This window comes from Pollicipes pollicipes, unplaced genomic scaffold, assembly GCF_011947565.3.
Source record: "Pollicipes pollicipes isolate AB1234 unplaced genomic scaffold, Ppol_2.1 Scaffold_3087;HRSCAF=3621_pilon_pilon_pilon, whole genome shotgun sequence".
Taxonomy (NCBI): domain Eukaryota; kingdom Metazoa; phylum Arthropoda; class Thecostraca; order Pollicipedomorpha; family Pollicipedidae; genus Pollicipes; species Pollicipes pollicipes.
In genome coordinates this window covers 12128958-12155894 of record NW_023596225.1, presented here as the reverse complement: position 1 = coordinate 12155894, position 26937 = coordinate 12128958, and the positions used below count along the sequence as shown (strand labels likewise).

The 26937-nt window shown below is 53.0% G+C and overlaps 1 protein-coding gene across 1 annotated transcript in view; it reads right to left on the bottom strand.

Moving 5' to 3' along the window:
- Positions 1-8837: 8837 nt before the first annotated feature.
- The window catches only part of LOC119089562 (ceramide phosphoethanolamine synthase), a 31210-nt gene continuing 13110 nt past the window's right edge, over positions 8838-26937 (bottom strand). The window contains exons 3-7 of the mRNA XM_037212310.1: positions 20917-21057; positions 19269-19628; positions 17223-17435; positions 10962-11084; positions 8838-10703 (exon numbers count right to left, since the gene is read on the bottom strand). Of these exons, the coding sequence (XP_037068205.1) occupies positions 10605-10703; positions 10962-11084; positions 17223-17435; positions 19269-19628; positions 20917-21057 (936 nt within the window). The 3' untranslated portion in view covers positions 8838-10604. The remainder of the gene's footprint in view (positions 10704-10961; positions 11085-17222; positions 17436-19268; positions 19629-20916; positions 21058-26937) is intronic.

Genomic DNA, 26937 nt, shown 5'->3' with positions numbered 1-26937 from the left:
CTCATTATTCTCAGGAAACACGCTATATGTACTCAGAAATTTTCAGTCCAATCTAAAGAGTCCATTGAATATCGAATATGAAGCTGAGTCAAGGATGAAGAAAATGTGATGCATGCCCCATATATACCACACCGCAGCAGCTCTGACATTTGGAAAGTTATAACTCTTTTGATACAGCGCACCGGTTCAAAATTTTGTGCGTATCGTAATCGGAAGGCTGATATGTATCAACACACGGATTTCGAAAAGGCTTGAAGGAGTCCGCAGCTTCTATTGTGAATTTTCATGCTGCGATATCTCCGGTAATAGGGCGTACCGGTCGGAGATTTTGTGCTCATTGTGCTTATAAGATGAAACTGTATATGTATGCAAATTTGTGTGCCAATTTGAGGAGCTCACTAAATATCGAATATGAAACTAAGTCGAGCATGATAGAATGCAATACGTGCTGTATTCGCGACCTTGTCATTAGAACAGCTATAACTTTTTTGGTACAGCATACCGGTCAAAGATTTTGTGTTAATCGTTATCATGAGGCGCATTGGATATATAAATGTATCCGGTAATAGCACGTACCGGTCCGAGATATTGTGCTCATTGTTCTCAGGAGATTAAAGTGCATCTGCGTGCAAAGTTTCGTGTCAATCTGAGGAGTCCGCTGAATCCCGAATATGGACCTGTATCTAATTGTGAATGTGGTGCCAACTTGACGGACGTGAGCTGTTGCAGGCTATTGATCAGTTTTGATATTGCTCTTTAGGATCTTATTGATTTTTTAAAAAATATTCGTTGACAAAACCCGGCAAAAACAAAAGGAAGATTTCAGAAACGTAAAAAATCATATAAATATACCAGTTAAAATAGATACACAAGTTCTGCTCAACGGAGAACAAGAAGCCCTGCTTTAGCTTTATATTCAACTTGTGATTCTGTGGCGACGCTCTGTAGATCGATAGAAAACATTCCATGTTTTTGTTTCATGGCCCTTTTATGCCTTTTCTTTCTGTATTCAGCTCGGATTTCTCGGTGGAGAATATGCATTCTCTCCAATGTTAAATCCTCCCTATGAGCCGGAGACTCGCGGAGCCGTGGTTTTCCGCGTGTTCAAGCGAGTGTTTGGGATGGTGTTTGACGTCGCCATCATACGGTCTATGTAATACCGATTTTTGATAGTTCCGAATGCAACTTTAATTGAAATGCTAATTAAAAAGAATTAAAAACAGTTTTTTTATCAATATATGATTAATTTGCCGTGCATTTCGAGGTACATTTAAATGTGACATGACATACTTTCGTATCAATTTTATCGTGTAACAATGACTTTCTACGCCCAATCCAGAAACGTCGAATCGTGCCGTGTAAGAGATGTCCTCTGCGCTTCTCCCTGGCCCGTCAAGAGACGCTGTTGTTTTGAGGGCGGACTCGGGCCCGATGTACGAGTGCGTCGGCGTCATGGTTAGCCAGTAGGTGTGTTAAACATGTGCTCGCGAACAGCAACGGACCGGGGCACTGAATGTATTGCAAGGGAAGATTGTGTGTGATATGGTAGAGAGATTCGGCTGTAACTCGCAAACAGTATCCCTCGTTCAGTCGTGAGTGTGGCGCGCGATTCTGTCGAAGGTGCAGGAACAACTTGCCTCCACCTGACGTCGCTCACAGAGAACAATTTTTTACATTCTGTCCAGTGCATATTTGTGAAGAACAAATGTCTTGGGACTAAGAACACCAAGAAACGCCCAAGTTTCAGACAATGCACGCGGCTGAGAAACGTGATTGCACTTAATCGCCACAAACAAACCAAAGAAGCCGCTAGCAAAGCACTGCCAACTTTTGGTACAGCATACTAAGTCTGGTGTTAATCCCGATTCTGGTATACTTATTATATGTGTCGATACCTACTAGTCAAAACTTTGGAGTACCCGGTGTTGTATTGCCCTGGGTGTGACTGAACGCGTGCTGAAGCGTGCCTCCAGGCAGGCGAGTGAGAAGCGTGTGACCACGCATCTGCTTGCAGTTAAGTTGTTCAGTCGAATGGGTGTGACTGAACGCGTGTTCAAGCGTGCTTTTAGCCATGCGTGCAACTATATAGATGTAAGAAATCCTCTTTACGTAGCAAGGATGGATAAGCGAGCATGGGAACAGGATTGTTAAGCGTGGGGCGAAATGACAGGAAGGGACTATCATCGACGATGGACGCCCGGCCTACCTCCACCTACGGTAGATTACCCGAGCACAGGGAGGTGCTATCCGCCGCGTGTGAAATCAGCCCGCCGTCCGACGGTTAACTAATCACCGATCAGTGTAATCAAAACCTGGCCTTGTTTCTACCTCGAGTTCAAGGAGTTTGATGATAACTGATGAAGGACTACGATGGCTCAGTCTGTTAAGACATTCAATCTCAGTGTGTTGTGTCGCCAGAATATACGAACTTTTAGAACATAGAACTGTTATGACTCGAGGAATTGAGTACGGTCATCATCAACTGAAACAATTCCTCCGTGAAACCAGCGGATCTTTGTTAGGGCGCTCGTCTAGCTGGCACCATATTCAAGGAAGCAGGGTGTACGCCAATCTCACGCAGGCAGCAATCGAAACCGTGGTAGAGATGACGCCTATAAGGATTAGCGCGATTTGCATGATATGACGGCTCCACGGTATCTTTGCTCCCATCCAGCTTAAGACGAATTAATAACTACATCGAAATTGTTCACGGTGTCCTTCCTCTTCATTGCATGCCCTATATTATGCCTAGGTAGGCTGAGAGTTCTTCGTGATAGAAAGAAAACAAAACTCATACTATGAAAGGTTTTAGATAATCTTAATCTAGAGTAACCGTGATCTATCGATCTATCTATTTCAGGAAAGGTAATTTCTAGAAAATCGTTCAATCTGATCCCACAACGGAGTGTTAGACGAAGCCATACATCTATGAGGTACTTTCTTAGGCAACCCAGCAATTGAATGCGCAAAACGCATTGACCTAGGCTCAGGTATGAAGGTCAGACCAGGGTCGAAACCAACCTGTTTTATTACTCTGGGGTCTGTTGCATTGGGTACTTTCTGGCGCCCATCTCGAATTTACTGATCGTAGAAACCGGATTATACACCTTTCATGGACTTTTAAAGGTCAGAATAGGTCACTAATCTAAAATTACCCAGGTCAACATTTTGTTTTCAGGAACATGCTGCACAGCGTAATCTTTGTCGCTTATTCAAATGCAAAACTTAAAGAAGTCTTGTATGATTTTCGTCGCCATGACCTTAAAAAGATCAAACAAGGTCACTTGCCTTGAATGAGCATGCGACCTTTTGCTTAGAGCAATTATCTATGTTCTACGGACCCTTTGTAGACCAACCTGGAATTTGACATTGTTTTACCTTATTCGACCCGAAGGTCATGACCTAGGGACCTCAAGCTTTGACCTAAATGAGTTCACGTACATGTCAATACACCCTGTGAATTTGGCGTTCCTAGCTCTCTTAGTTCCTCAGATCTCAGGGGGTCAAACTAACCCCCATCCGAGCGAAGGGTATCCAACCGGCCACTCGAGCGTATGCTGAACAGGAAAAATACCCACTAGAATTCGTGGAAAGTGAGATTCAGCGTAGTCGTCACAAGTTGCTCGTGAAGGCTTTTACGAAAGATGGCGTACTCGGCGAAGGCGGCATAGGATCCCAGCCAGGAAATACCTGTGCGAAGAGCAGACCCTCCTCAGGGGCAAAGACCCAACCTGGGAGACACCAAGAATGAGAGCCTCCTGTATTGACGTGAAGGACGTTGGTTATCCGCTTTTAGCCCTCAGCCGAATGAACCCGAACTCCTCGCTTGATAGGGCCTGACGTGATGAGATAGGGAGGAATGAGCATTGCAGACGGGGCAGGGAAAGAACCACTCCGCGGACTCCTGTCGAGATCATTCTGTCCAAGTCTCAACCCCAAACCTCAACCCCAAACAGTGAAGTACCCATGTGTGTCAGTGAAGTCAGTGAAGTCAGTGAAGTCATGCAAATGCTTGAAGTCAAGACACAACTACCAAATCATTATAAAAAGGCTGTAAACTTTGCAAGAATGTTGTCAACCAAACGAAGCAGCACGGTGCTCAAACACCACATCACCACATTCAACTCCTCTGTTAGCGGAAAGAGAGGTAAAAAGAGCTAATAGAGAAAACGAGCTGAAAAGAGCAGCCTGATCGGTCTCCGCCACCCGAGACATTGCCTCCATCAACAAGTGCTTCTGACCATAGTGCAGTATCTAGTCATCTCACGCGTGAGATACTTCGTTTCAGTTTATGGCCAGGGATCTGCTGTTAACGTGGCCAGACCGTTTAACGTAGTACTCTTCGCAACCAGAGTAGTTATTGGGCTCCGAAAGTTTGACCACGTGTCTCGCTCGCGGTGAGACCCTGAGCTTTGCCAGGCCTTGCCAGATGCGTGAAAACAAACTGTTATCGCTGCGCACAAAGCCCGTTGGCGAGGTGAGCCTGGGGCTTGCCTGGTTGATTCAAACATACACTGACGCGCGGCCCAGTGACCAACCTACCCGTATGGACCATAACCTGCACCCCCGGCGGTGCGCACGGCGACAGGACAGCAGCCCTTTGCACACCGAACAGCGTCTCTCATTAATGAGTTGCCTTTGAATGTTCGACGACTGAATTCAACAAGTTTTAAACGTGCTGCCAGGTCCTTTTTGTGTGGTTGGGTTGCCTCAGTGTTAATGCGTGCATGCGCTCATGTGTTTTTTTTTTATCCCTTATCACTTTCCTTTTTTGCGTGTTGTTTTATCTCTTAGACTAAGGGCACGTAATAGCTAAACATGTATGTGGAGTTTCAGCTGATGTCAAATCATAAATACTTATATCTCACGCCAAATTCATCGATTTTTGGAACCCGCTTGCTGAGAAGGCCCGCACATCAAACTTTGACGCGATCGTCACGCCGCACAATATCAAACTGTCATGTTTCGCGTCTTGCAACTCGGGAGTTACGAAGATCCCACCCAAAGGCAATGCTTTTCAGGATTAGCGTGTTTTTAGTCCCTCTTTTTAAAGTTACACACTTACGCAAATTCCCAAGGCAAGACTCTTCTGCACTCCAGCTTTGGTTCCATCGTTGTGCCGGACCGTGACACAGCCGTCATTGCCTGGCCACATCCGGCTGACCTGGTCTGACTTGTGGACCAGGTCTGCTCCCTTCCTATCCACGTCCAAACTAAACAAGTCTTTCTTTGTTGTACGCACATCTGGCAAGAGACTTTGCCACTTTTTAGTTGGCGGCTCTTTCTGACCATGTTAGAAAGCATCGCTGCTTTCACGTCAGTAGCTGATGCACCTCTGGGAAAACCGCGCTACCATCGCTCGACCCTTTGAAGACGGCACCTTCGCTCGCGCTGTTTTACATCTCTCAGTCTTTGTTCGCTCCCAGTCGCCGAGATCTGACACGATCGTTTATGAACGCCTCAAGGACGGCGTCTGCATGGTTTGCGCGCGATGCGCAGGATAAACCTAACCAGACGTGGTAAAAAATGTGTTTTGTATCGCCAACCAAATTTCTGCGACCGAAAATGTCGCCAGCAGCTCATCGCAATCCTATATGACAAGACATGGCAATGACGTCCATGCCCAGCAGCGTAATCAGAAATCGGCGTATTACCGAAAGCCTCTTTTGTTACCGCAACTTGCAACATCCTGCACACAAACGAAGCGTTCATTTACACACTATCATCCAACTAATGCCATGATATCTGTTGCTGCGAAGAATGCAGGCACACCGGCCCTACACCATCGGATAGTTGATCACAAAAGCAGTTTTCCTTCACTCTCGGGAGTTACTGTGTCCTCACGTTAAAGTTCGACCTCTGGTTGAGTTTGCTTTGTGGGGGATTTTCTGCGGTGGGCGTCGTGCGCGACTGCCTGGCCGCCGCTGGATGTCGTGCGCCGCCGGCTGCCGCTGTCACGTCTACCCACAAGAGCGAACTTGTATGAGTAGCCCAGTGGTCAGCATAGGAGCCAGAGGATGTTAGCGCACGACTTGGCACGTTGTGGCTCCGGTACGCCCGACATCAACGCACACTCATGTGAGCCACAGAGCTAAGATGAAGCGGGTGACCGGGGCATTGGCGGGATGGTGGGTCCGGTCAGGCACCATGAACGGTTGTCTACCCGCCCATGGCTGTGTGCCCTTAACCACGGTACCCCACCTCCACCCTTTAGCTTGCGATAATGTTTAAATGGAGCAAAACGGAACCGCATGCATACTGGTACGCCCAACTAGCGAGGGTCCCACGCACTGGCGAATTATATTGGCAAGAGCCCGCCGGGTAATGACCCTGCCCAACCCCCCAACCGGCCTTGACTAATCCACGCAGACTCCATGCACTCGGCGCCCCACTGCGCTCACTCCAAGCATTCACATCCGCTGGCGCCCAAATCATCCCACTCATCCTTAGCTCGCACACGGGTGGGACCCCTCCCCCCCCCCCTCATTTCCTGCGTCTTGGCATTACAGTTGGCTCGTCGGCGTGCGTCCCCGTTATTAATTTATCACATTTCGATATTGCCATGAAGCCACGTTTAAGCCCTGTTGAAATTGTATCACATTCATCTGCCAGCTTGGCACCGACGCAGCTGCTGGGCCGACACCGGGTGTCCGAAGCTGAACGGCGACTCGTTCCCTCGCCTGACTTCCAGGGTGATGGCTCCCTGTTTGGACGACGTTCCTCGCGTTCCATCCACGGTGGGCGGTCCACCATTCGCACGGCCACACCCACCGCTCGCAGCTTCCCGCTGCCGCGCATGCGCCTTAGGCAGCTCCTCGTCCAGCACGGAGGCGTCGCTTCCGGCACTTCTGCGCCGTCACCTCCCGCCCACCGGAGCAGGCTTTGCAAGGCACCGCCCCACGGCGCGCCCTTCAGAGGTCTGGGGGTAGACAGCGCGCTCTATGGGACGGTGGAGCCCCTCGGCAGACGACGAGCGCCCGGCGCGACCTGCGTCCACGCCTTACGATCTCCTCGGCTGGCGCGCTCTGGAGACTCGGCCTGACCGGCCTGTCCGGCAACCTGATTCCTCGTCGCCTCCCCTATGAGCGTTGATGGCGGGATCCCTATCCGTCCCGAACGTCCCGTCACCAATCGCTCATAAGGCCCGGCGTACACCACGTCGGAAGAGAGTAGACTGACTCCTGTCCTCTCCCAAGGCGAAGACACCACGGATAGACTCCGCTACCGCCATGCACAATCGAGCATCCCGGGCGGCCCCCACGGGCCCTGGGTCACGCCATGACCAATGCCTCTTTATGCAATCACGCCTGGGGTCAAGTGGGAAACAATAAAACGAGTCAGCCGTCTCCGAAAAAGAGCGAAACTGTGTCTTGAGCCGCGCTACCCACAAACGTCTATCTGCGTAAAAACAGGACTACGGTCGTCTGGCTCCTCGTCCTTGTCGTAGCCACGCCGGGCCGCTCACTTGCCGGCGGGCCGCGAGCACTGGACCGCTCCGTCCGTCCACATCGCAAAATACTGCCCTCTGCCGGCAGGTCGCGGGTGCCCGCACCGCCATCGCGCACCACCGGGTGCTGCCCTCTGTCGCCATTGCCTATGTCGGCTGACAGATGGCGTCCGCGTCTCCTTCCGAACACTGTCCCGGACGACGCTCCGCGAGTAACCTTCCCTGGTCTCGCAGAACAGGCAGGGAACCTTATTCTAGGTCCCATTTTCCGCTCACCTCCATCGGGAAAGCCTCCCTATGCACACCGCAGACTCTCATGGGTCCGAACACCATACACCGCAGACAATCGCGCACCGTCGCTATGTACATCGCGGGCAATCGCACGCCACCACTATGTTCACCGCGGGCAATCGTCACCACGCGCGCGGGAGACGCATCGCGCCGGCGCACACGCTCCTCTGTCGAGTCCTCTCGCGTCGTCGTTCGAACTAAATCTGCAGACACCGCGCTACGTAGGCACCGCGCTACACCCACCTCACCTCCTTCGCCTCCCGCATCGTCCCTCGCGTTCTGCAGACCCGGGACGACCTCGTCGACCACCTCGCTTCTTCGCCCTTTCGTCCTGGTCTTTGTTTGTTCCTCCTTCCCTGCTCATCCTGGCCCGGCTCCCGTTCTCAGATAGTCGTGTCTGCTCCGCCGACACGAGATGTCCTAGCTGCTACGTGAATTTCCTGGGGTTTTCTAGTTCGCGTTCCTGGTGGCTCAGCCTTTCCTCCAATCTCGATACCTTGTTTAATGTCTTGTCAAATGTTGTGTAGACCTGCTGGACCGATCGCAGGGCGGTCGCTCTCTCACCTCTCGTCGAATTTTGTTGTGTAGTCCTGCGGGACCGATCGCAGGGCGGTCGCTCTCTCACCTCTCGTCGAATTTTGTTGTGTAGTCCTGCTGGGCCGATCGCAGGGCGGTCGCTCTCTCACCTCTCGTCGAATTTTGTTGTGTAGTCCTGCTGGACCGATCGCAGGGCGGTCGCTCTCTCACTTCACGTTGTTTGCATTGCGGCGCAAGATGCCATGCCCATACTGCTGGCTGATAACTGAGGTGGTGGGATTCACACCCGTGGCTCTGAAACTAAAGCCCGTGTGAACTGACCAGTTCGGACGCATGCCGCGAATTAAGTTGAATCAGACTCGGAATCAAGGTCCTTGAACTCAGACTCGGGCTCATCTGAAGCAGAACCGATGTCTCCCGACTCCATTCATACAGCAATGATGAACGCAAGACACAGATTCACTTCGACGCTGGACCTCAGGACTGGGACATGGACGCGAGCTCTCCGACTCAGGCCCATCGCCGTCGCTGCTGAGGTTGCAAAACGATGTGTTCATGCGCTAACAGTTGTATTCTCAATTACCAAACGTTACAGGCCGGACCAATGAAGACTCCGACTCAAGGCGACGGCGTGCAGTGTTCAGCACACTCGGCCGGGGCACGACCGCCACACTGGCGAGCCGTCGGGCGCCGTCCCTACTGTCCGGCCGCGCACCGCACGACGTGGGGCAGCGCGCAGGCCACTGTGTCCCAGTCGCATCGCGGACATGATGCGAAAAACCACGCGAATGCATTTGCAAGGCGGTACAGTCTGCGGGCGCGTGTTTTTTTTTTGTGCTGATCGCAGTTAGACAGTTGTCTACGCTATGAATTCCAAACATCCCCATCTATGGCTGTCTTTCACTTTAGTGACATACATAATACAAACGGACTGGAATGGCCGCGCACCACTACGGTTCCATCTGCCTAAAACGCAACAAATGGACGCCACGATTCTAACAAACAGAAATAAGACGTCAGTCATAAGCCCCGATTTTGCGGCAATGCATAACGATGGCGAAACGGCACGTGCGCTGTCACTGACCGTTGGACCGCTACGGTAGTAACGTAGGCCACTGCACACAAGGCAAGTCGTGAGAGAACAAATAGGGTATTCTCACTACACAACCACGCGCCAGTAACTCGCGACCGACCATCGCTCACCAACGTAGTCAATCTTAATAGGAGTGAATCCTGCAAACTCTGCCTAACCTACACCCACTCATGCACGAATGATGCAGTTGACTACTCTGGCTTGCTCTCCATGATGCAGCTTGCGTTACGAACCGAAGACAAATTAAATCACAACAGTGATTGCTCCATCCCCAATAAAACACCGCCAAAAGCAACACGAACTGAGGAAACATAGATGTGCATAAAATCACAGCAAACCTCCAATAGATGGAGATATCACACTAGCAGCACGCCATGCACACTCCAGTAGTACAGCACCCACAAATAGCGGAGTGCTTCCCTCGTGCATAAACGCATTCCGGCACCAGATGCTACATGGTATCAACTTTCCAGCTCGCGGGCGTGCTGGGGTCTCGATGGACGCACATCTGTGATATTTTGAACCACGATAGACGAGATACACGCATTTGGTGGATTAGTCACCTGGTGCATAAGCCGCTTATTAACGCCGATCCCAGTTTGTTCGTCAGGGCATCAGACAAAAACAGACGACAGATAAGCGTTTCGATTGTCGGCTTAACTACAAAGACGGAATGCCGGGAACATATCTGCACCTTAGATTAATGCTGGCACATTAACCAGATTGTTTTTTCAAAACTGAAACAAGGGCCATCATGTCCAAGCGCAAGTCGCGCATGGCTGCAGTCACCTCCGGCACCGCGACAATCTCGGTCAGATCTGGCACTGGATGCAGTCCTGCATATCAACAGGAGCCCAAAATTTCAACAGTTCCCTCACCTCAAACCCTGCACCTCGATAACAACTCGAGCAAACAAGCTCGAACGACATCTACCGAAACACGGCTGAATGCGGCCATGAGGCGGACCTTGACTACCGCTGATATCCAGGCGGCGCCAGGCGCGGTGTATCAGCCGTCCAGGCGAGGTTGAGGCAGGCGCGGGCCGCTACCGGTCGCCGTTCGCCGGATGGCGGGGAACGAGCGGCTCGGAGCATCAATGTAACCCTTCCCAGCCGGCCGCTGCGCCCCAGCCGGACGGCAGCACAGCCCTGGACCGGCGCGTGTCGGGCGCAAGAGCAGCCGTGACATGACAGGCGACTAGGAGCTGCCGAGGCCGCCCAGCGGCCGCCGACGTCACTAGAAGTATAGCACGATGGTCTGTAGGTGGACTTCGTTGAGGATGATCAGGGCCAGCAGCGCGACATAACCGATGTAACGCACTGCAATGATAAATTCCTAAAAGAGACAAAAGAAAATGAGCGGTTATTTAAAATTTTGGTGTGTATTCCACATACCACAATAACATACATGCAATCTCATAATGCACGCATGACAAATAAACATCCGATGACGAGAAACTCTCCAGAGTCATGACCGCCCACCCAAACGTTTTAACATACACATTGACATGTGGGCCTATACCACTGCGACTACCGTTCCTAGAGAATAGCCGCACTAGCCCGTCAGCGCCGAGGCACAGCCCGGCATACTCACCCACATCTTGTTGAACAAGACGGCGATTATGAAACAGTGCAGCATAGAGTGGAAGCAGGCCACCCGCCAGAACCACATTAGAATCCAGGTGGTAGACGCCTTCAACACAGTCAGCTGCCGGGCCTGGTGTGGTGGCAGAGGCAGCGTCAGAGGCCCGCACAACAGAGGGCTCACCCGAGTACAGGCCCGCACACACAGCTGGCCAGGGCCTCAGGCGCCAGCGCACGAGGCCTCTGGCCCGCACACACAGCTGGCCAGGGCCTCAGGCGCCAGCGCACGAGGCCTCTGGCTCGGACGACACGCGACAGCTTATACAACTGGAGTCATTTACTGCCGTCTCCATGTGGATCGGGGAGGCACGGTCATTACTCGAGCATACGCCTGAAAAACATATCAATATGAATAACACTGTGAAACAGGCCTGAACTCTATGAATGGGGCGTCCCAACAGACCGCATGAAGCGTCGGCGCATGCCGTGCGTGTCTCTCAGACCAGGACGGGCGTGTTAGTGCCGCGTGACACATCGCATGCCTGACCCTCCCAATTAGAGATATACAAATTTGTATCACGGTGGCAATTACGCACACGCTGACTTACTCACAATTAGACTGTCCGGGCCTTTGAGACAGATACAGCTGTATTGCCACAAGCCTGAGATGCAAGCGGATGACTAAGCGTAATACACTTATCTTACATTGACAGCAAACACCACTTTACGAAGTACATCAACGGGAACAAAAAGCACAAAACACAGTTCCATAGACACAAGGATTATGTGGAGGTTAAGTCACAAACGAAACGCACTATTTCGAGGAGGTGCACACCTTGTGTTAACCGAGCCTAGGACAGGAACATGGTAAATTCATAGGAAGCCAATCTGATCACGCGAAACCGTATCTAACAGCCTTCTTCATTCGCACTGAATGGGGGGGGGGGAGGGGGGGGCTATGCTCTCGTCGGGGGCCTATCTAATAACATGCTCAGGCATATTCGATCGCCCGGGGCCCCCTACATTGAACCTCGGGCACGTGCTATTTGAATGCGGTTCTACGCACTTGTCGGGGGTCTCCTCTGTTCGCCTCCTCGGCCCCACTGGATTGCTCGGGGGGGGGGGGGGCTGTACATTGCTTCTTGGTGTTTGAATTCAGGGCCCTCTGCTCCCATCCGGGTCATCTGATAACCTGTTAGGGTACACCTTTCCTTTTGTATACCTTTCGGGGGCCCTCCTATACCTTTCGGGGCCCCCCGAAAGGTATACCTTTGGTATACCTTTCGGGGGCCCTCCACACCGGGTTTTGGGTACTTCTTATTTGAATGGAGGACATTTCGTTCCTGTCGGGGCCCCTTCTGATAAGATGATTGGGCCTATTTGATCGTGGGGAACCTCTACATCTTATTTCGCGTACTCCCTTCTCAAATGGAGGGCCCTCCGCTTTCTCAGTGGCCCTATCTGTCAACCTACCCGGGCACACTCGATTATTCGGGGGCCCTCTACACTGGGTTTCGGGTACCTCCTATTTAAATGGAAGGCGCCACGCTCTTGACGGGGGTCGTATACGTTAACCTGCTCGGGCGTACCCGATCGCTCAGAGCTCTATAAATTGTGTCGTGAGTATTTATTATTTGAATGGAGGGCCTGATGTCCTTGGCAGGTCCATCTATTCAGTTGCTCGGGCCGGTGGCGGATGCTGAGCGGGGGAAGTGGAGGCAGGGGACCATCCCCCCTGGACCATGCCGAGGGTACCTAAAGGCTCCGAAGGGGCCATAACCGGACGGGCGGACGCAGTCTTCTTACAACAAAGAACACTACAAAATTGGATGCCTCTGGGGCTTCAGACGACCAAGAACCATTGTTTGCAAAAGCAAAGAGTTCATAAGTAAACGAAGTTCATTCTTCCCTGACTGAGAAAGTGTTGCTTGGGGAAATTTTGGGGCTCATTTCGCTGTCTAGAGGCATTACGCTGTTGGTTACCTGGCCCTATATGTCCACTTGCCAGGTCAATCCGATCGCCAAGAAGCTTTCCACGTTATTCTTGATCTCTACGTGTTCCCGTCGGGCCCAATGCGCTGTTGGGACGCTATCTACCTCCATGCCCGAGCACTGTTGATCGATCAGGTTTTCCTCCACGGGTTCTTCCCAGTCCCCCAAAAGGCTCTACACTTTTTCCGGGGTCCCATATGTCAGGGTGCACTCAGTTGCTCAGGGCCCTTAATATACATCTTGGACTATTTCCATTTACTTGGAGGGCCTTGTGTTGTTGCTAGGGCTCTTAAAAGATAATGCACGGAGACACTCGATGCTCAGGGGCGCTCTACTTTGATCAAGGGCTCTCTCCCTTGGCCTTATTTGCCGAGGACTCTTCACTCCTATCGAGGCTCGTGTTGTTAACGTGCCCGTGAACTCTTGATCGCACATGGGTATGAATTCATCCCCTCGGGTAATTCCCCTTGCTCGAAGGGCCCTGTGCTGTGGCCGAGACCTTATACGTCAGTCCGCCGGGGCACTACCGATCGTTTAGGGGCCACCACGTTGGTCTTACATTCTTTTTGCCCGCTCTGAAGGCCCTATGATCGTTGACGAGAGCCACTTTGTCGGCCTCCTGCGGCACCCATGATCGCTCATGTTCCGTCCTTTAGCCTTGGCGCCTTCGTCTTATAGCGACGGTCGAATATGCGCGAAGAATTTTCACGCGCGATTGCCGAACGTAATTCTACATGCCGCCGACGTCGTATGTGTCATTTCCATTGGCCATTGAGTATGTGGCACTTACTATACTAGTGCATCATGTTCTTAACATATTTTGAATATTATGATACGATGCACTCCTCAATAACAAAGGAAAACTTCTGCATTAGTCATCAGCCATCAGCTGATTACATCGCCCAGCCGGCTAGCGGTAAATACATGGCCTAGGAACCAAGTCCATGCTTGGTTTTGATGCTGTTAGCAGCCCAGTCAAGTTTATTTCGCCTGTTAATCCGAAACACTTAACCTCAAAACCACAGCATTTAAACTAATCTGCAAAAAATGGGCGAGCTCTACGTGTATGCATGCGTAGCACGCCTGTGCTTTATTGGGCTGTGTAAAGTAAGACGGGTTTCCGTCTTGACGATATCCTGGATCCGCTCCTGATTACACCTCCCAGATCCCCCTTACAACACCCATTTTGCAAGAACTGTGCCCTGTCAGCGACCTAACCGCAAATCGACTCCGATGCACAGGCAGAGGAGCACCTCAAAAGTCACGGCGCCAGTATCGATTTTGACGTCGAATCTTTCCATATGTCACCATAGGATTAATGCTCCCCATTCTCGGAAAGAAGGGACGCCATGGCAACCAAGGAATCACCCCCCTCTCCCCCACCCTGTTCCCACACCTATGCTCTATTACATGCCCAAGCACACAATATGAAAGAATGGAGTACTTTTTTCTTCAAAATTCATATCCCTCAGTGAAAGGGTCGATCGGCATAGTTGCATTTTCAGCCGATGAAACTATGACTTATCGTCCAAGGGGAATACAATAAAAAAACAGTCGGAAAAATTGACGACCGGGAAAGTAGGTTGTGCCACCCGCCCAACGGCCAGTATCGCGACATGTTAAGATTCATTCATCCTTAACAAACGTTGTCCCAGCATCTGTATTTTTTTCACACAGAAATACTTACTGTAATGCTCGCCAACCCCATAACTTCGTCCCTCTGGCTCGTATACATCCACACTTGTGTCTCCCGACCACGACACGATGGTCTCGCTGCAGCAAGTTCCAGCCCCGGCCAATCGACAGATTGGCGGACTCGGCTGCAAGACCTTCCTTGTTTTTGCCACTTAGGTCAGGGTTCTTTTGGCTCGTGTCCTTGGGCTGACTTTAAAAGTCGAATTGGTAGACTGGCTTTTGCGGTCACATCCGCAAATGCCGCATATGCATAACGTGCCATGATGACGCCTTTCGTGTTTTAAGCTGCTCAAGCTTCTTTGTGGGTGTTTTACAATGCTGGTTTTCCTTCGGGTCGTGACGACTTATTTGCTCCCAAGTACAATCTCAGCATCTTCACTTTCTCGTCTACTGCGCACGGAACGTGGTCTCCCGAGAACGGTTTAGACTTGGGACAAAATAGCATTGACATAATTTCCAGAAAAGTTTGCAGGACGTGTTGTAGTCTTGCTATGGAGATCACTATTCTACGAGAAAATCCGTCCTTTTTTTGCAGAAACCCCGTATGAAAACAAAGTGTTCAAGACAAGGATGAAAAACGTACTGCATCAACACTGATCATGTCTACTTGTTGATGATGGCATTGGGGCTTCAGGACGTACTCAGCTGCTGAGGCGATATGGGGCCGCCTGCCTCTCACTCTGGCGGGAAGGGCGTGCACTACGGGGAATAGAGCCCGGTTCGAAACCCCTGGTTTCCCAGACGCGTGGCGTAAGTACGACACTGGCAGTGCAATGATTAAGCCTACTACAAACTCTTACGTTCGTACTCTTTTCTCGCGCAGTGCATCCACGCATGCAGAAACCGCGTCAGGAGCTGAGCTTTGCACAGCACATGACACGTGACGTACCACGTGCTCGTGTGGGGCCAGTTTGCTCCCTCGCCCCGAAGTTTTCCAAATAACTTCTAAACGGCGTGGCGTAGGCCGGTCAAAAATAGCATACCTGTTGCCAATTGGGCCGCTGACTTATAGCAGGTGAAAACCGGACCATGCCTGTCAGCGGAGGTAATTTTGAAGTAAACTGTATCACTTCTAACTTAAACAAGGGGAAAACAAAACGAGTAAACCATTACAAGCGATAGATATTTATTAATCTATTTTAGAAGGCATTCGTTGAATTTTCACTCCTATATTTTAGGAGAAGCGCAACTTAGTAGTCAATACTCTTTGGAAAAAATGGTAGGGAGTAAAATTATACACCAGGCTTGGTGTAGTGCTTGCGGGCTGCAAAAAATCGGGATGCAAAAACACCTTACATTTGGCACACAGATGGACCACCGCGTGCTATGTGATTGCTTTTATACACAAACCAACTCTGATGATCCCGCGCGGCTGGGACTCTCGGCCTCCAAGGCAGTGCACACAAAAGCGCAACATCTGGGACTAGGCCGCATGGCCATCTGGCACTAGGCCACATGGCACGCAGCTCATATGCATCTTGTCGGACGCTTCTGTTCATCGTAAGTTTGGGTACAAAGTCTTGCTTCTCTTTGCATCACCACAACGAGCCCTGCATCGTGGCTGGGCGTCGATGGTGTGCTCTGAGCGTACCTTGTATATGCGGCGTAGCCTGAGCCAACTCGGGATCCCTTGTCCGGCTAGGTACATGTCAACTGTTGACATTGATCATTAACAACTATCCCAAAACATTCCCCTATGGTTGGCTTCTATCGTTCAGGTGTACCATGGGGCCATACGCAGGCAGGTTGTGGAAGTCCCGGTTCGAATACTGATTCGATGATTGGCGCAAAATGATGATTGACGCACACGTCAGGTGTGGGTGAGGCAGGGCACGCCCATAGGAGTCCAGGTGGTTTATCCTATGTGGCTTGAAATGACTTTGGACTTGGATAGAAGCAAAGGAACATCTGTGGAAGGAGAATACAGGGTCAGTGTATGCGGTGGACAATATGAGGAGGGAGTGACAAATTCACAGAAATGGGTGAAAAGGAACGATAAATCATTCCTCACAGGGCGTTGTTTTACACCCAAATACGTTAAGTCTAGGACATGTATCAAGTATCACTAAACTACCAGGCTCACCATTAGAGCATGCTATCCTGAACAGTGCACGCGAAAACCCTGAATGAACAAGTTAAATGGAGTTGCATTATTAAAGGGATGGGTAAGGTTGTCCTCTTGCCACGTAATCCTATCCACTAAAACCTTGACAGCTGCCCCCCCCCCCCCCTCCCAATGCACACATGTGGAACCAGCTTCGTGACAGCATCAGCCTACATACACAGACACCGGGCGCAAGCCCTCGAAGCGCGGCGGGCACTGACAATGGTACAGGTTTTCACAGGACGGGATGCGGACCAAGAGCCCTATCGCCGGACAAACACCACCAGGCCAGCCCAAACACCACCAACGGTGACTCGGCGCCGGCCGCCGGCGCCGTGGACCGCAGCCTTGCGGGTCGGCTGCTCGGCTTAGCCTCGCACAGGTCGGGCTACCGGCGGCCGTTTCAGTCAGGGCTCCCGCGGCCCGCCGTCATCGCCGCACCGCGTCCTACCGGCCTGCGGCGGCGGCAGCGGCACTCACCGTGTGCGAGCCGTCGGCGTTCTGCAGCTCGCGCTGGTAGCCGGTGACGGCGTGGTTCCAGCCGACAGACGTCAACAGCAGCTGGCCGGAGAAGAGCAGTATGTTGATCAGCAGAAGGCGGGGCGGTACCGGCAGCCGGGGCCCAGTCGAGGAGCCGCCGCCGCCGCCGCCGCCCAAAAGAGCCTCTTTGGACTCCGATGGGCGCGGCTCCACCTGCACGGAGAGCGGGGCAGCAAGCTGTGAGGGGCAGAGCGGGGCAGCGAGCTGTGAGGGGCAGGGCGGGGCAGCGAGCTGTGAGGGGCAGAGCGGGGCAGCCAGCTGTGAAGGGCAGTGCGGAGCAGCGAACTGTGAGGGGCAGAGCGGAGCAGCGAGCTGTGAAGGGCAGAGCGGGGCAGCGAGCTGTGAAGGACAGAGCGGAGCAGCAAGCTGTGAGGGGCAGAGCGGGGCAGCGAGCTGTGAGGGGCAGAGCGGAGCAGCGAGCTGTGAGGGGCAGAGCGGAGCAGCGAGCTGTGAAGGGCAGAGCGGAGCAGCGAGCTGTGAGGGGCAGAGCGGAGCAGCGAGCTGTGAGGGGCAGAGCGGAGCAGCGAGCTGTGAGGGGCGGAGCGGAGCAGCGAGCTGTGAGGGGCAGAGCGGAACAGCGAGCTGTGAAGGGCAGAGCGGAGCAGCGAGCTGTGAGGGGCAGAGCGGAGCAGCGAGCTGTGAGGGGCGGAGCGGAGCAGCGAGCTGTGAGGGGCAGAGCGGGGCAGCGAGCTGTGAGGGGCGGAGCGGAGCAGCGAGCTGTGAGGGGCGGAGCGGGGCAGCGAGCTGTGAGGGGCGGAGCGGAGCAGCGAGCTGTGAGGGGCGGAGCGGGGCAGCGAGCTGTGAGGGGCAGAGCGGGGCAGCGAGCTGTGAGGGGCAGAGCGGGGCAGCGAGCTGTGAGGGGCGGAGCGGAGCAGCGAGCTGTGAGGGGCGGAGCGGGGCAGCGAGCTGTGAGGGGCGGAGCGGAGCAGCGAGCTGTGAGGGGCAGAGCGGGGCAGCGAGCTGTTAGGGGCAGAGCGGGGCAGCGAGCTGTGAGGGGCAGAGCGGGGCAGCGAGCTGTGAGGGGTCGGGTAGAGCGGCGCGTTCAAAGGACATCTTTGGGATGGTTTACTTGGGGGTATTCCGTTTAGGGTACATGCCGCACCTAGCCTGGTGCTCTTACAATGGACCTACCGCACAATGCCATTTCAAAGCAACATATTGTTTCCTCACGATATTTTGGCCAGACAGGATCACGCAGGGATCTTGTATGTGGCATGCAACGCTACATGACCGCCCTGAGGCAGGCTGACACTATCAGCCTAGTTATCAGATGAACGCAAAGCACCAACATATAGTCTTCGGTATTGAGCGACGGGTCAAGCGAACTACTCTCCCTTGCTCAGGAGGCCGAATCCAATGCCATGACACACCAAGTACTCGATCTCAGCCAGGCAATCGCGGGACGGTGTCGCATAGGCATAGCGAACAGGAACGAAACAACAAAGGCGGGCCAAAAATGCCGTCCCTGGAACCGGACTTTGTAACGAGGACAGGGGGAAGGGCTGGGTGGGGTGGTGGCAGATGCTCATCAGGATAAGCCGCCAGGCAGGCACCTATAAGCGACCGAACTGGTCGGAGCCAGCACACATCTTGCATTGAACTGTGAGTTCGCCAATGGGAAGGCTAAAATACGATACAATGCCATCAGTTCACGCATACAGGTGAGCAGATACATACGTAAACTATGTGCAGGAGTTGGAATTTTCGGGTCATAAACGTATGCACTGATGCCACCAGTTAAGTATAAGCAGTTAACACCCCATGGATGTTACAGGATACTGTACACCACGCGCGCTTACATATAAGGAGCACAGGCAAGCCAGAGCCATGTACAGACCTCTCCATTAAAAGACAAGGAAGGAATTCATTCCGGCAGATCACAACAAAAATCGGCTACTACTAGTCCGCGAACTGTGGGCACCTCGCAGCGGACGCCGGCCAGCCATCGGCCGCGGCGCCCTGGCGCGAGCCGCGAGCTGTCCGTACCTTGGAGCAGATGACGGGCAGCTGAAGGGAGAGGTCACTCTGGCGCGGAGGGTGGCGGCGCAAGTACGCCAGGCACGTCAGCATCAGCATGGCGCAGCTGATGCCGTCGCACACGCCGTCCATGTAATAGCCGAGCGTACCGACTTCCGAGGTCACCGCCTGGCTGGAGGAGCGCAGACGCGCCACGAAGCCGTCCAGCGCGTCCATCCACTCGCCAAGGAGCACGACGAGGATGCCCGCCTGCCGGAGCGCGGCTGACTCGGAGAGGAGGAGGCGCATCGCCGGCAGCACCACCACTAACCGCAGCACGCTGATCATGTTGGGCGTCACCCACGAACATACCTCGGTGAAGCGAGTCACCTGTCGGTGGCACCGCGTCGGGTCAGGCAAGTCAAGGCTGGAGACAGGCGACAGACACCGGGTCACCACGTTAGGTCATGCTACCGCAGATGGAGGACGGGGGGGGGGGGGGGGCAGAGATCGCGCCCGCTGGACCACCAGGTTTGGTCACGTGAACCGACGCAGGGGCGGGAGGGAAGGTGTCACCTGCCAACAGCACCAGGCCAGGTCAGGTGAACAGTGTCCGATGGCCACAAGAAAGGAGAGATCGTAACTGTGACAATCCAATGGTGGAAAGCACCAAGCCAGCAGAATATCACGATAAGTGCGCGGGACGTGTTCTACGGGAGTAAAATCAGAGTGAGTGAGTAAACAGGATTTGTGAAGACCATAAGTGAAAAATGATGGAACATAGTGGAGGACACGTAGTCAATCTTGCACTTACAAAAATGGTAGTGACGAGCGACGTTAACAATGCCATTGGCAGATATAAATGACAAGAAGTTGGCTTATCTTTAAGCTCACCTTTACAAGCAAAAAGCACAGCTCACCTTTACAAGCAAAAAGCACACGCACATTAGTAGTACAACCAAATTGCGGTTTATTTCGAAAGCACTTGAATATCATAAGTTTGAACAGCAGTGCATAAACGGCTCGTGAACAGCAGTTCTAACAGCTGTAGCGACAGCGAATTACTGTACAGTACTCGATTCTAAGTACTTTCGGCAGCGTCACCGTGAGCGCTCGCCATCACCAGCAGCGAAAGCACCGTACAGAGCAGCAACTAGATAAATTCAGAACACGAATACATACAAAACCAGTCTATGGACAGAACCTTTCACAACTGCGCAGAGTACGGGCACGCTCAAAGAACGCGCTTCAGAGCTCAAGCTGCGCACCAAAACACTTCATCCCCGTGCGTCACTAACGCCGGCGGCTAAGCCGTGGCGGGGCCCGGCCGGTGGCTCCCTGCCCAGCTGCCAGCGAGCCCGGCCGATCGCCCCCTGCCTAGCTGCCAGCGAGCCCGGCCGATGGCCCCCTGCCCAGCTGACAGTGAGCCCGGCCGGTGGCTCCTGCCCAGCTGACAGTGAGCCCGGCCGGTGGCTCCTGCCCATCTGCCAGCGAGCCCGGCCGGTGGCCCCCTGCCCAGCTGACAGTGAGCCCGGCCGATGGCCCCCTGCCCAGCTGACAGTGAGCCCGGCCGGTGGCTCCTGCCCATCTGCCAGTGAGCCCGGCCGGTGGCCCCCTGCCCAGCCGACAGTGAGCCCGGCCGGTGGCCCCCTGCCCAGCCGACAGTGAGTTGACGGACCTGTGTGAACACGTGACAGGCCGGCGTGAAGATGTAGTGGTTGGTTGGATCCGTCAGCAGCAGCTTCACCGTGATGGGGTGGAACATCGAGAACGATATGCTGGGACTGGCGGCGCTGACCACCTCGTTGGGCTTCAGCGCCTGCGACCGCATCATGGCAGGGTCAGCACCGCGGCACGCTGTCACATGTCCTACGGTCACAGCAGGTCAGCACCGCGGCGCGCTGTCACACGTGGTACGGTCACCGCAGATAAGCACCGCGGCACACTGTCACATGTCCTACGGTCACAGCATGTCAGCACCGGGGCACACTATCACACGTGTTACTTCCACCGCAGGTTAGTCACTGTAGGTATATATATATATATATATATATATATATATATATATATATATATATATATATATATATGTATGTATATTTGCAAGCCATGATCCCGTCATCAGTTCGATGGTTATTTTAAGGGTGCGATGCCAACGTTAAGCCGATGGCAGGTATAAGTTCACTAAGTCCGCACACGAACGCCGTATCTGGGCCCAATTTGCATCGCGTATAGGGGTGACTGTGCCCTTGTCACCACATGGAAGTTCATGTCATTGCTTGTTGCATATCTCAAAACATTATACAATTACCGCGACAAAGTCGATTGGACGTGAAGCTTTTGCCCGGCTTCACGAAAGGCACGACGGCAGCTTCTCGCCAAGAAGTAGGGAATGCACCTCTGGTCTATAGCGAATTAAAGATCGCTAATAAAACGCGAAGCACGCGACGCGGCAGATGCTTGATGCAGAAGCATATCGTTGTTCATAGTGTCCGGGCTTTCTGACACGCTGCGAAGCCTGGCGATCGCCGATTCCAACTCCACCAGCGTGAAAGGGTCATTATATGAATGCAATTCACTTGTCGAAAGTCCACTGCAGATTGCTAACGTCGCGTTCTATGCCGCACAAACTGTGGGTTTGTGTTACCACATACGCTGCGTTGGGCTAGGGCCCGGGCAACCTCATTCGCAACATCCAACGGGCGCGTCACAGCCTGGCCGTTAACACACAGCACCGGTAAAGCTACGGGTGAAAACTGACCCGAAATACGCTTGATCCGGGCCCAAATCTGCGGTGTCGGCGCAAACCGGTTTAGAGTGCTCGCGTACGCGCGCCAGGAAGCACGCTTCGCCCCGCTTACAGTGCGCCGAGCAAAAGCTCTCGCTTTCTTAAAGGCTATCAGGTTTTCTACACTGCTCCTGGCGTCAAAAGCCCGAAACGTTTTCGCGCCCGGATGGCGCCCGACACTCCTCCGTCCACCACGGAACAGGAGTGCGTCGGGGAGCGCCAGACGTGCGTGGGATACAACTGTTGGCACATTCTAAAAGTCTGTGAGCAAAATTCTCAATAGAGGGTGGCGTCCTCTCAGGCTCAGTTACTAACGATTCTTCCAGCAGAGTCTGAAATTCGCACCAGTCCGCTTTCTTAAAATTCCAGCGTCATGGTCTAACACTCAACGCTCCACCTCTCTTAAACCGGACCCACACTGGGAAGTGGCCACTGCCCATGGGGTCATCTCCAACACTCCACTCGAGGTGTTGGACGAGCTGGGGACTGGAGAGGCTTAAGTCTAGTGCGGACGTCTGACCGGACGGCATTGTAAAATGTGTACGGGTTCCTGCGTTGAAAATACATAGTGAAGCACCGTGGATAAAATCCTCACACAGCCTGCCTCGAGCATTGGTGACGTCACACCCCCATGCGGTGTGATGCGCGTAAAATCGCCTACAAGAAGAAGTGGTGGAGGCAGTTCAGCCAGTAGGCATCTAAGGTGCACCAACGGAAAGGCGATGCCTGGTGTAAGGTAAAGCAAACCAACGGTGATGTGACGGTGATTGAGATAAAGCCGCACGGCCACAGCCTGAAGCGTGGACCACAAGTTTAACCTCCTCGCTGGCACGCTATGATGAACTAAAAGGAGGACACCACCGTGAGCAACGGTCTCCGTCAACGCGTCGTTGCGAAACATCGCATATCCTTTCAAAGAGCAGAAATGTCCAGGCGCTAGCTTGGTCTCTTGCAGCACCACGGCTGCAGGAGAGACCCTGCTGACGACAGCCTGGAGATCGAGGGGATTCGCCCTTATTCCTCTACAATTCCACTGTAAAAACGCCTGCAAAAGGGCGCATTAAAAAAGCGGTAAGGTGTAAAAAGCTAAAACAAGTCGCGTCTTAAAAGGGCTTGGCTGCGCCAGTTGTATGCCCAGACGTCTCAGACCGAGAGCTAAGGCTAACTCCGGGGGGCCGTGCCCCACCCTAGGACGAATCCTTGGGCTGCCTCCGTCACATGGAGATGGGGACCGGCTGGGGCACGCTTTACGCCAGCGTACCCAGTCCGGGGTGGAGGCGGGGGAGGGCCCATCGGTGGGCCCCTACCGGGGTTTGAGGGACCAGTGGGGCCTCCACCGGTCTCTGTGGCGATGGAGTGCTGTTTCGGAGGACGGGCTCTTCGTCTGCCCCGGACAGACGGCCTGCCGCCTTAGCGCGCTCCAGCTCGGTCAGGCGCGCTCGCTTGGTCGAGCTGACAGGCGCGCCTCGCGGGAGCGCCTGTCAGCCTCCTGACGCTCCAGTGTCTCTGCCACACCCTCACAGGCACTGGCAAGAGGTGTTTGTAGCGAAAGGACCGATTGAGTCGCAGACGAAGGTACGGCCGACGGCGTGCGGGGACTCCGACCACGCCAAGCCGTCGTCCAACCGTCGCCCGTTGGTGATCCAGCGCGCACCGAGGAGGCCAGCAGACCGGCGTCTGCCGACTGCTCGATCGGCGGGGAGGGAGCTTGGAGTGCCGACTGGGAGTCGGGCGTTCGGACCGAGGGAACAACCGACAGGCCAAACGACCTCAGAAGTCCCACGAACTGAACTGCCGTCATGTGCCCGATGGCATTACTTTGTGGCAACGAAGTTTTCACTTTGGACGCATACCATATTTTCGAGTGGCTGTCGTAAAGTTCACGAGCTTCACGGGAAGAGACATTTTTAGAGGTTTTAATCGATATAACCTCCTCTTCTATTGCACAGGCCGGGCACGTACAGCCCTACGTCGTGCGTGGGACTTGTCCTTACCGCAGTTGATGCAGTGGGGTTGAGCAGAGGTGCAAACTTCACTTGTGTGCTCGAATGACGCACATTCACCACATGCTGGGCGGTTACAACAGTGGAGCTTGGTGTGGCCAAATCGCTGGCATTGGTAACACCGCATGGGGTTAGGCATATAAGGGCGAACCTTCACTCGAGCGTAGCCCACACGTATCGCGGACGGCAAATCAGTGGAACTAAACGTCAGAATGAGGTTGTTGGTGGGCAACACCTCTCCTCCCCGTCTGACGAGAATCCTGCGAGCGCTCGTCACGCCAAACTCTGAGAGTTCTTAGACTATCTCATCCTCGGCGACGTCCCGAGAATCAAAATAATTGACTACGCCCCCGGATGAATTTTTGGTCTTATGTGGTATTGCTGATATTGACACGGCCTTTTCATGCTTACCAGTCTCATCCCGAACACTATACGTAAATTCCTTAGCAACCATGGCCCTACTCGCCTCCAGACCACTAGCGAACTCTACTTCTATTTTTCCATCCCTGAGCTTGTCGCACCTGATGATTTTCCCAAACCTGTCGCAGCCGTTCCGTCTCTGAAACGGTGAAAGGGAAGCCAGCTTAATCTCTTCACTACCGAAGATCAGGATCCGTGAACCGGGGGGCGCAGATTCTTCTCTGCGCCCTGGGGTTATCGAGGTCCATCCCTCTTTCGGAGGGCGGGTGCTTTTAAGGTGAGAAGAAGCCATAAAAGGTGGTTTTCATTTCGACACCGGGCTCCTCACCCACCTCGCAGCCCAACTGGGCGACGGCCCAACACTGCCTCGGGAGGTGGTCACCGCCGGGGCTACCCCGGTGCTATATGGGGCGAACGACGCCTCCCACACGGCCAGGTGTAGCCGGGGGACCCCTCCCCGTCCTGACCGTGGTTCTGCACCGCCGTCCCTTGACCCCTTAAGCCGCTGTGCGCGGCCGGGCGCCCCAAACGGAGACCCGCAAGGAGCACCCAACCGCAACGCGGGCGGCAAGCTGCTAAACCCGTGAGGGGCCCCACGGGCCCCCGCGCCCTCGGATATCCTGGCCAAAGTGGAGTGTTGGGACGGGCCGTGACTAACCCGCACGACGCGCCCCTCGGCCACCAGGATCCGATCAACCCGGGGACGCGGACGAGGGGGCACAGCGACCCCGATAGAACGAGGATGAGGAGTGGTGATAAGCCCGGCTGCGGGAAAGCGGGTAATGGGAAAGGAGCGGGCGGGACAAGGAGCAGGAGCTTACGTATCGGCAGGGTCGCTACGCCCTGAGAGGAACAGCTTGCGCTGTCCACCCGTTACCGGAGCTGGGACCCGAGGGGGCGCTAGTCCCTTACACCGACCGAAGCCGGTGCCCCTGCGGGGGCCCGCCAAATACGAAAATGATATAAGCAATAGTTATATTTCCAGTTAACGACGCTACTCCATGCAAAAGTCAAACTAAAGATTACTCCTGTATTTGACAACAAAATGACAAAGTCAGTTGTGCTCATTGTAGGAGCTCGGTGGTGCATTGCTTTTTATGTGGGTGCATTGTTGTCCATTGTTTTCGTCGTGCCATGTCACCAAATGTCAACCCCCTGGCGAACTGGCGATGTTCATCAACTATCAATCAGCACGTAGTGCCCGTCATGTTTCGTAAAGCAAATAGCGCTCTAGAGTTGGCGCATTCATTCCACAGACTTAGACTAACTGGCGTTGGCTGTTGTAAACTTTCTGTGGGATGGCTGTCGTAAACATCCACAGCTACGCTTACCAAAAAAATCACACAGGCACTACATGACATGCACGTTTGAACTGATAAGCAATCAGATCGACATGAATATAGCTTGGCTTGGGGGCCTGCATAATTGTTCCTCCAACGCTTACCGAATTGAAATTGGTATATACGTGTCACACAATCCTGGACATGCATACAAACAGAAGCCGATGCATACTCCCACCGATTTCTCATACGCGTCATCGCAACATAAGATGCGTAATATCCCTCCGTTTCCCTAATGTCGTCACATTGGCGGTAAAAGCTGCCGAAAATATCGCAAATAGCGGGAAAGGATCCCAACGCCCCAAAGTATGCACACCGCTGCGTCAGCGTGCTCAAAGGATCTTTATCGCGCACATGTGTTTGCTCTTCAAATAACGAACGCGGGGTGAGGTGTATGAAGCAAGTTTGGAGCGGAAGTAATTGCATGACCACTGCAAAATTTAGTTCATGGGCAAGTGATGTCTGTGTTCATATTTTTTCATCAACAAACTTCTAACCACATAGTATATGCAGCTTCCAAAACAGTTCAATATCAATTACACTACGAGATGGAACCGTTATGCTCAAAATATACCACGAATATTTTAAACTACACAGGTATCTGAATTTACGATTCAAAACAAATTCAGATATATTTTGAGACTTTCATCGTGGTAATGATACGCATAATCATCAGTATTACCGCCGTGATGATAGCTTAGTTTGCGTACAAGATAAAAATATAATGCCACGAAATCACGGGGTATGTCTGTACGGCTTTTGTCATATTTTTGCTGTTATGCGTAGAATACGGTCATTAAAAATATTTAAATTCGTGCGACACTGCTCAGCAACGCACCCTTAATAAATGTGTGCACCAATATTCTTGAAAGATTGTGATGTATAAGTACCTGTGCCACTATTTATTAGAAATATTAAGGATTGCTTGTCTTCATTCCGTTTTTCTAGTTACCTTGTAGATGGTACGTTCTCTCGAAAGGCATGTTTGTCGATTCCCTTCGATCGACTACCTCTGCTGCTGAGAGCTCCAAGTATAGAGCTTTGACCTTCTAGGCTATTACCTGAACAAACTTTTTGCTTGCAGCCAGGTGCTAGCAAACTACTTTTCGGTGTACAGACAAATAATTCACAAAGGTTGCACCTGTGCG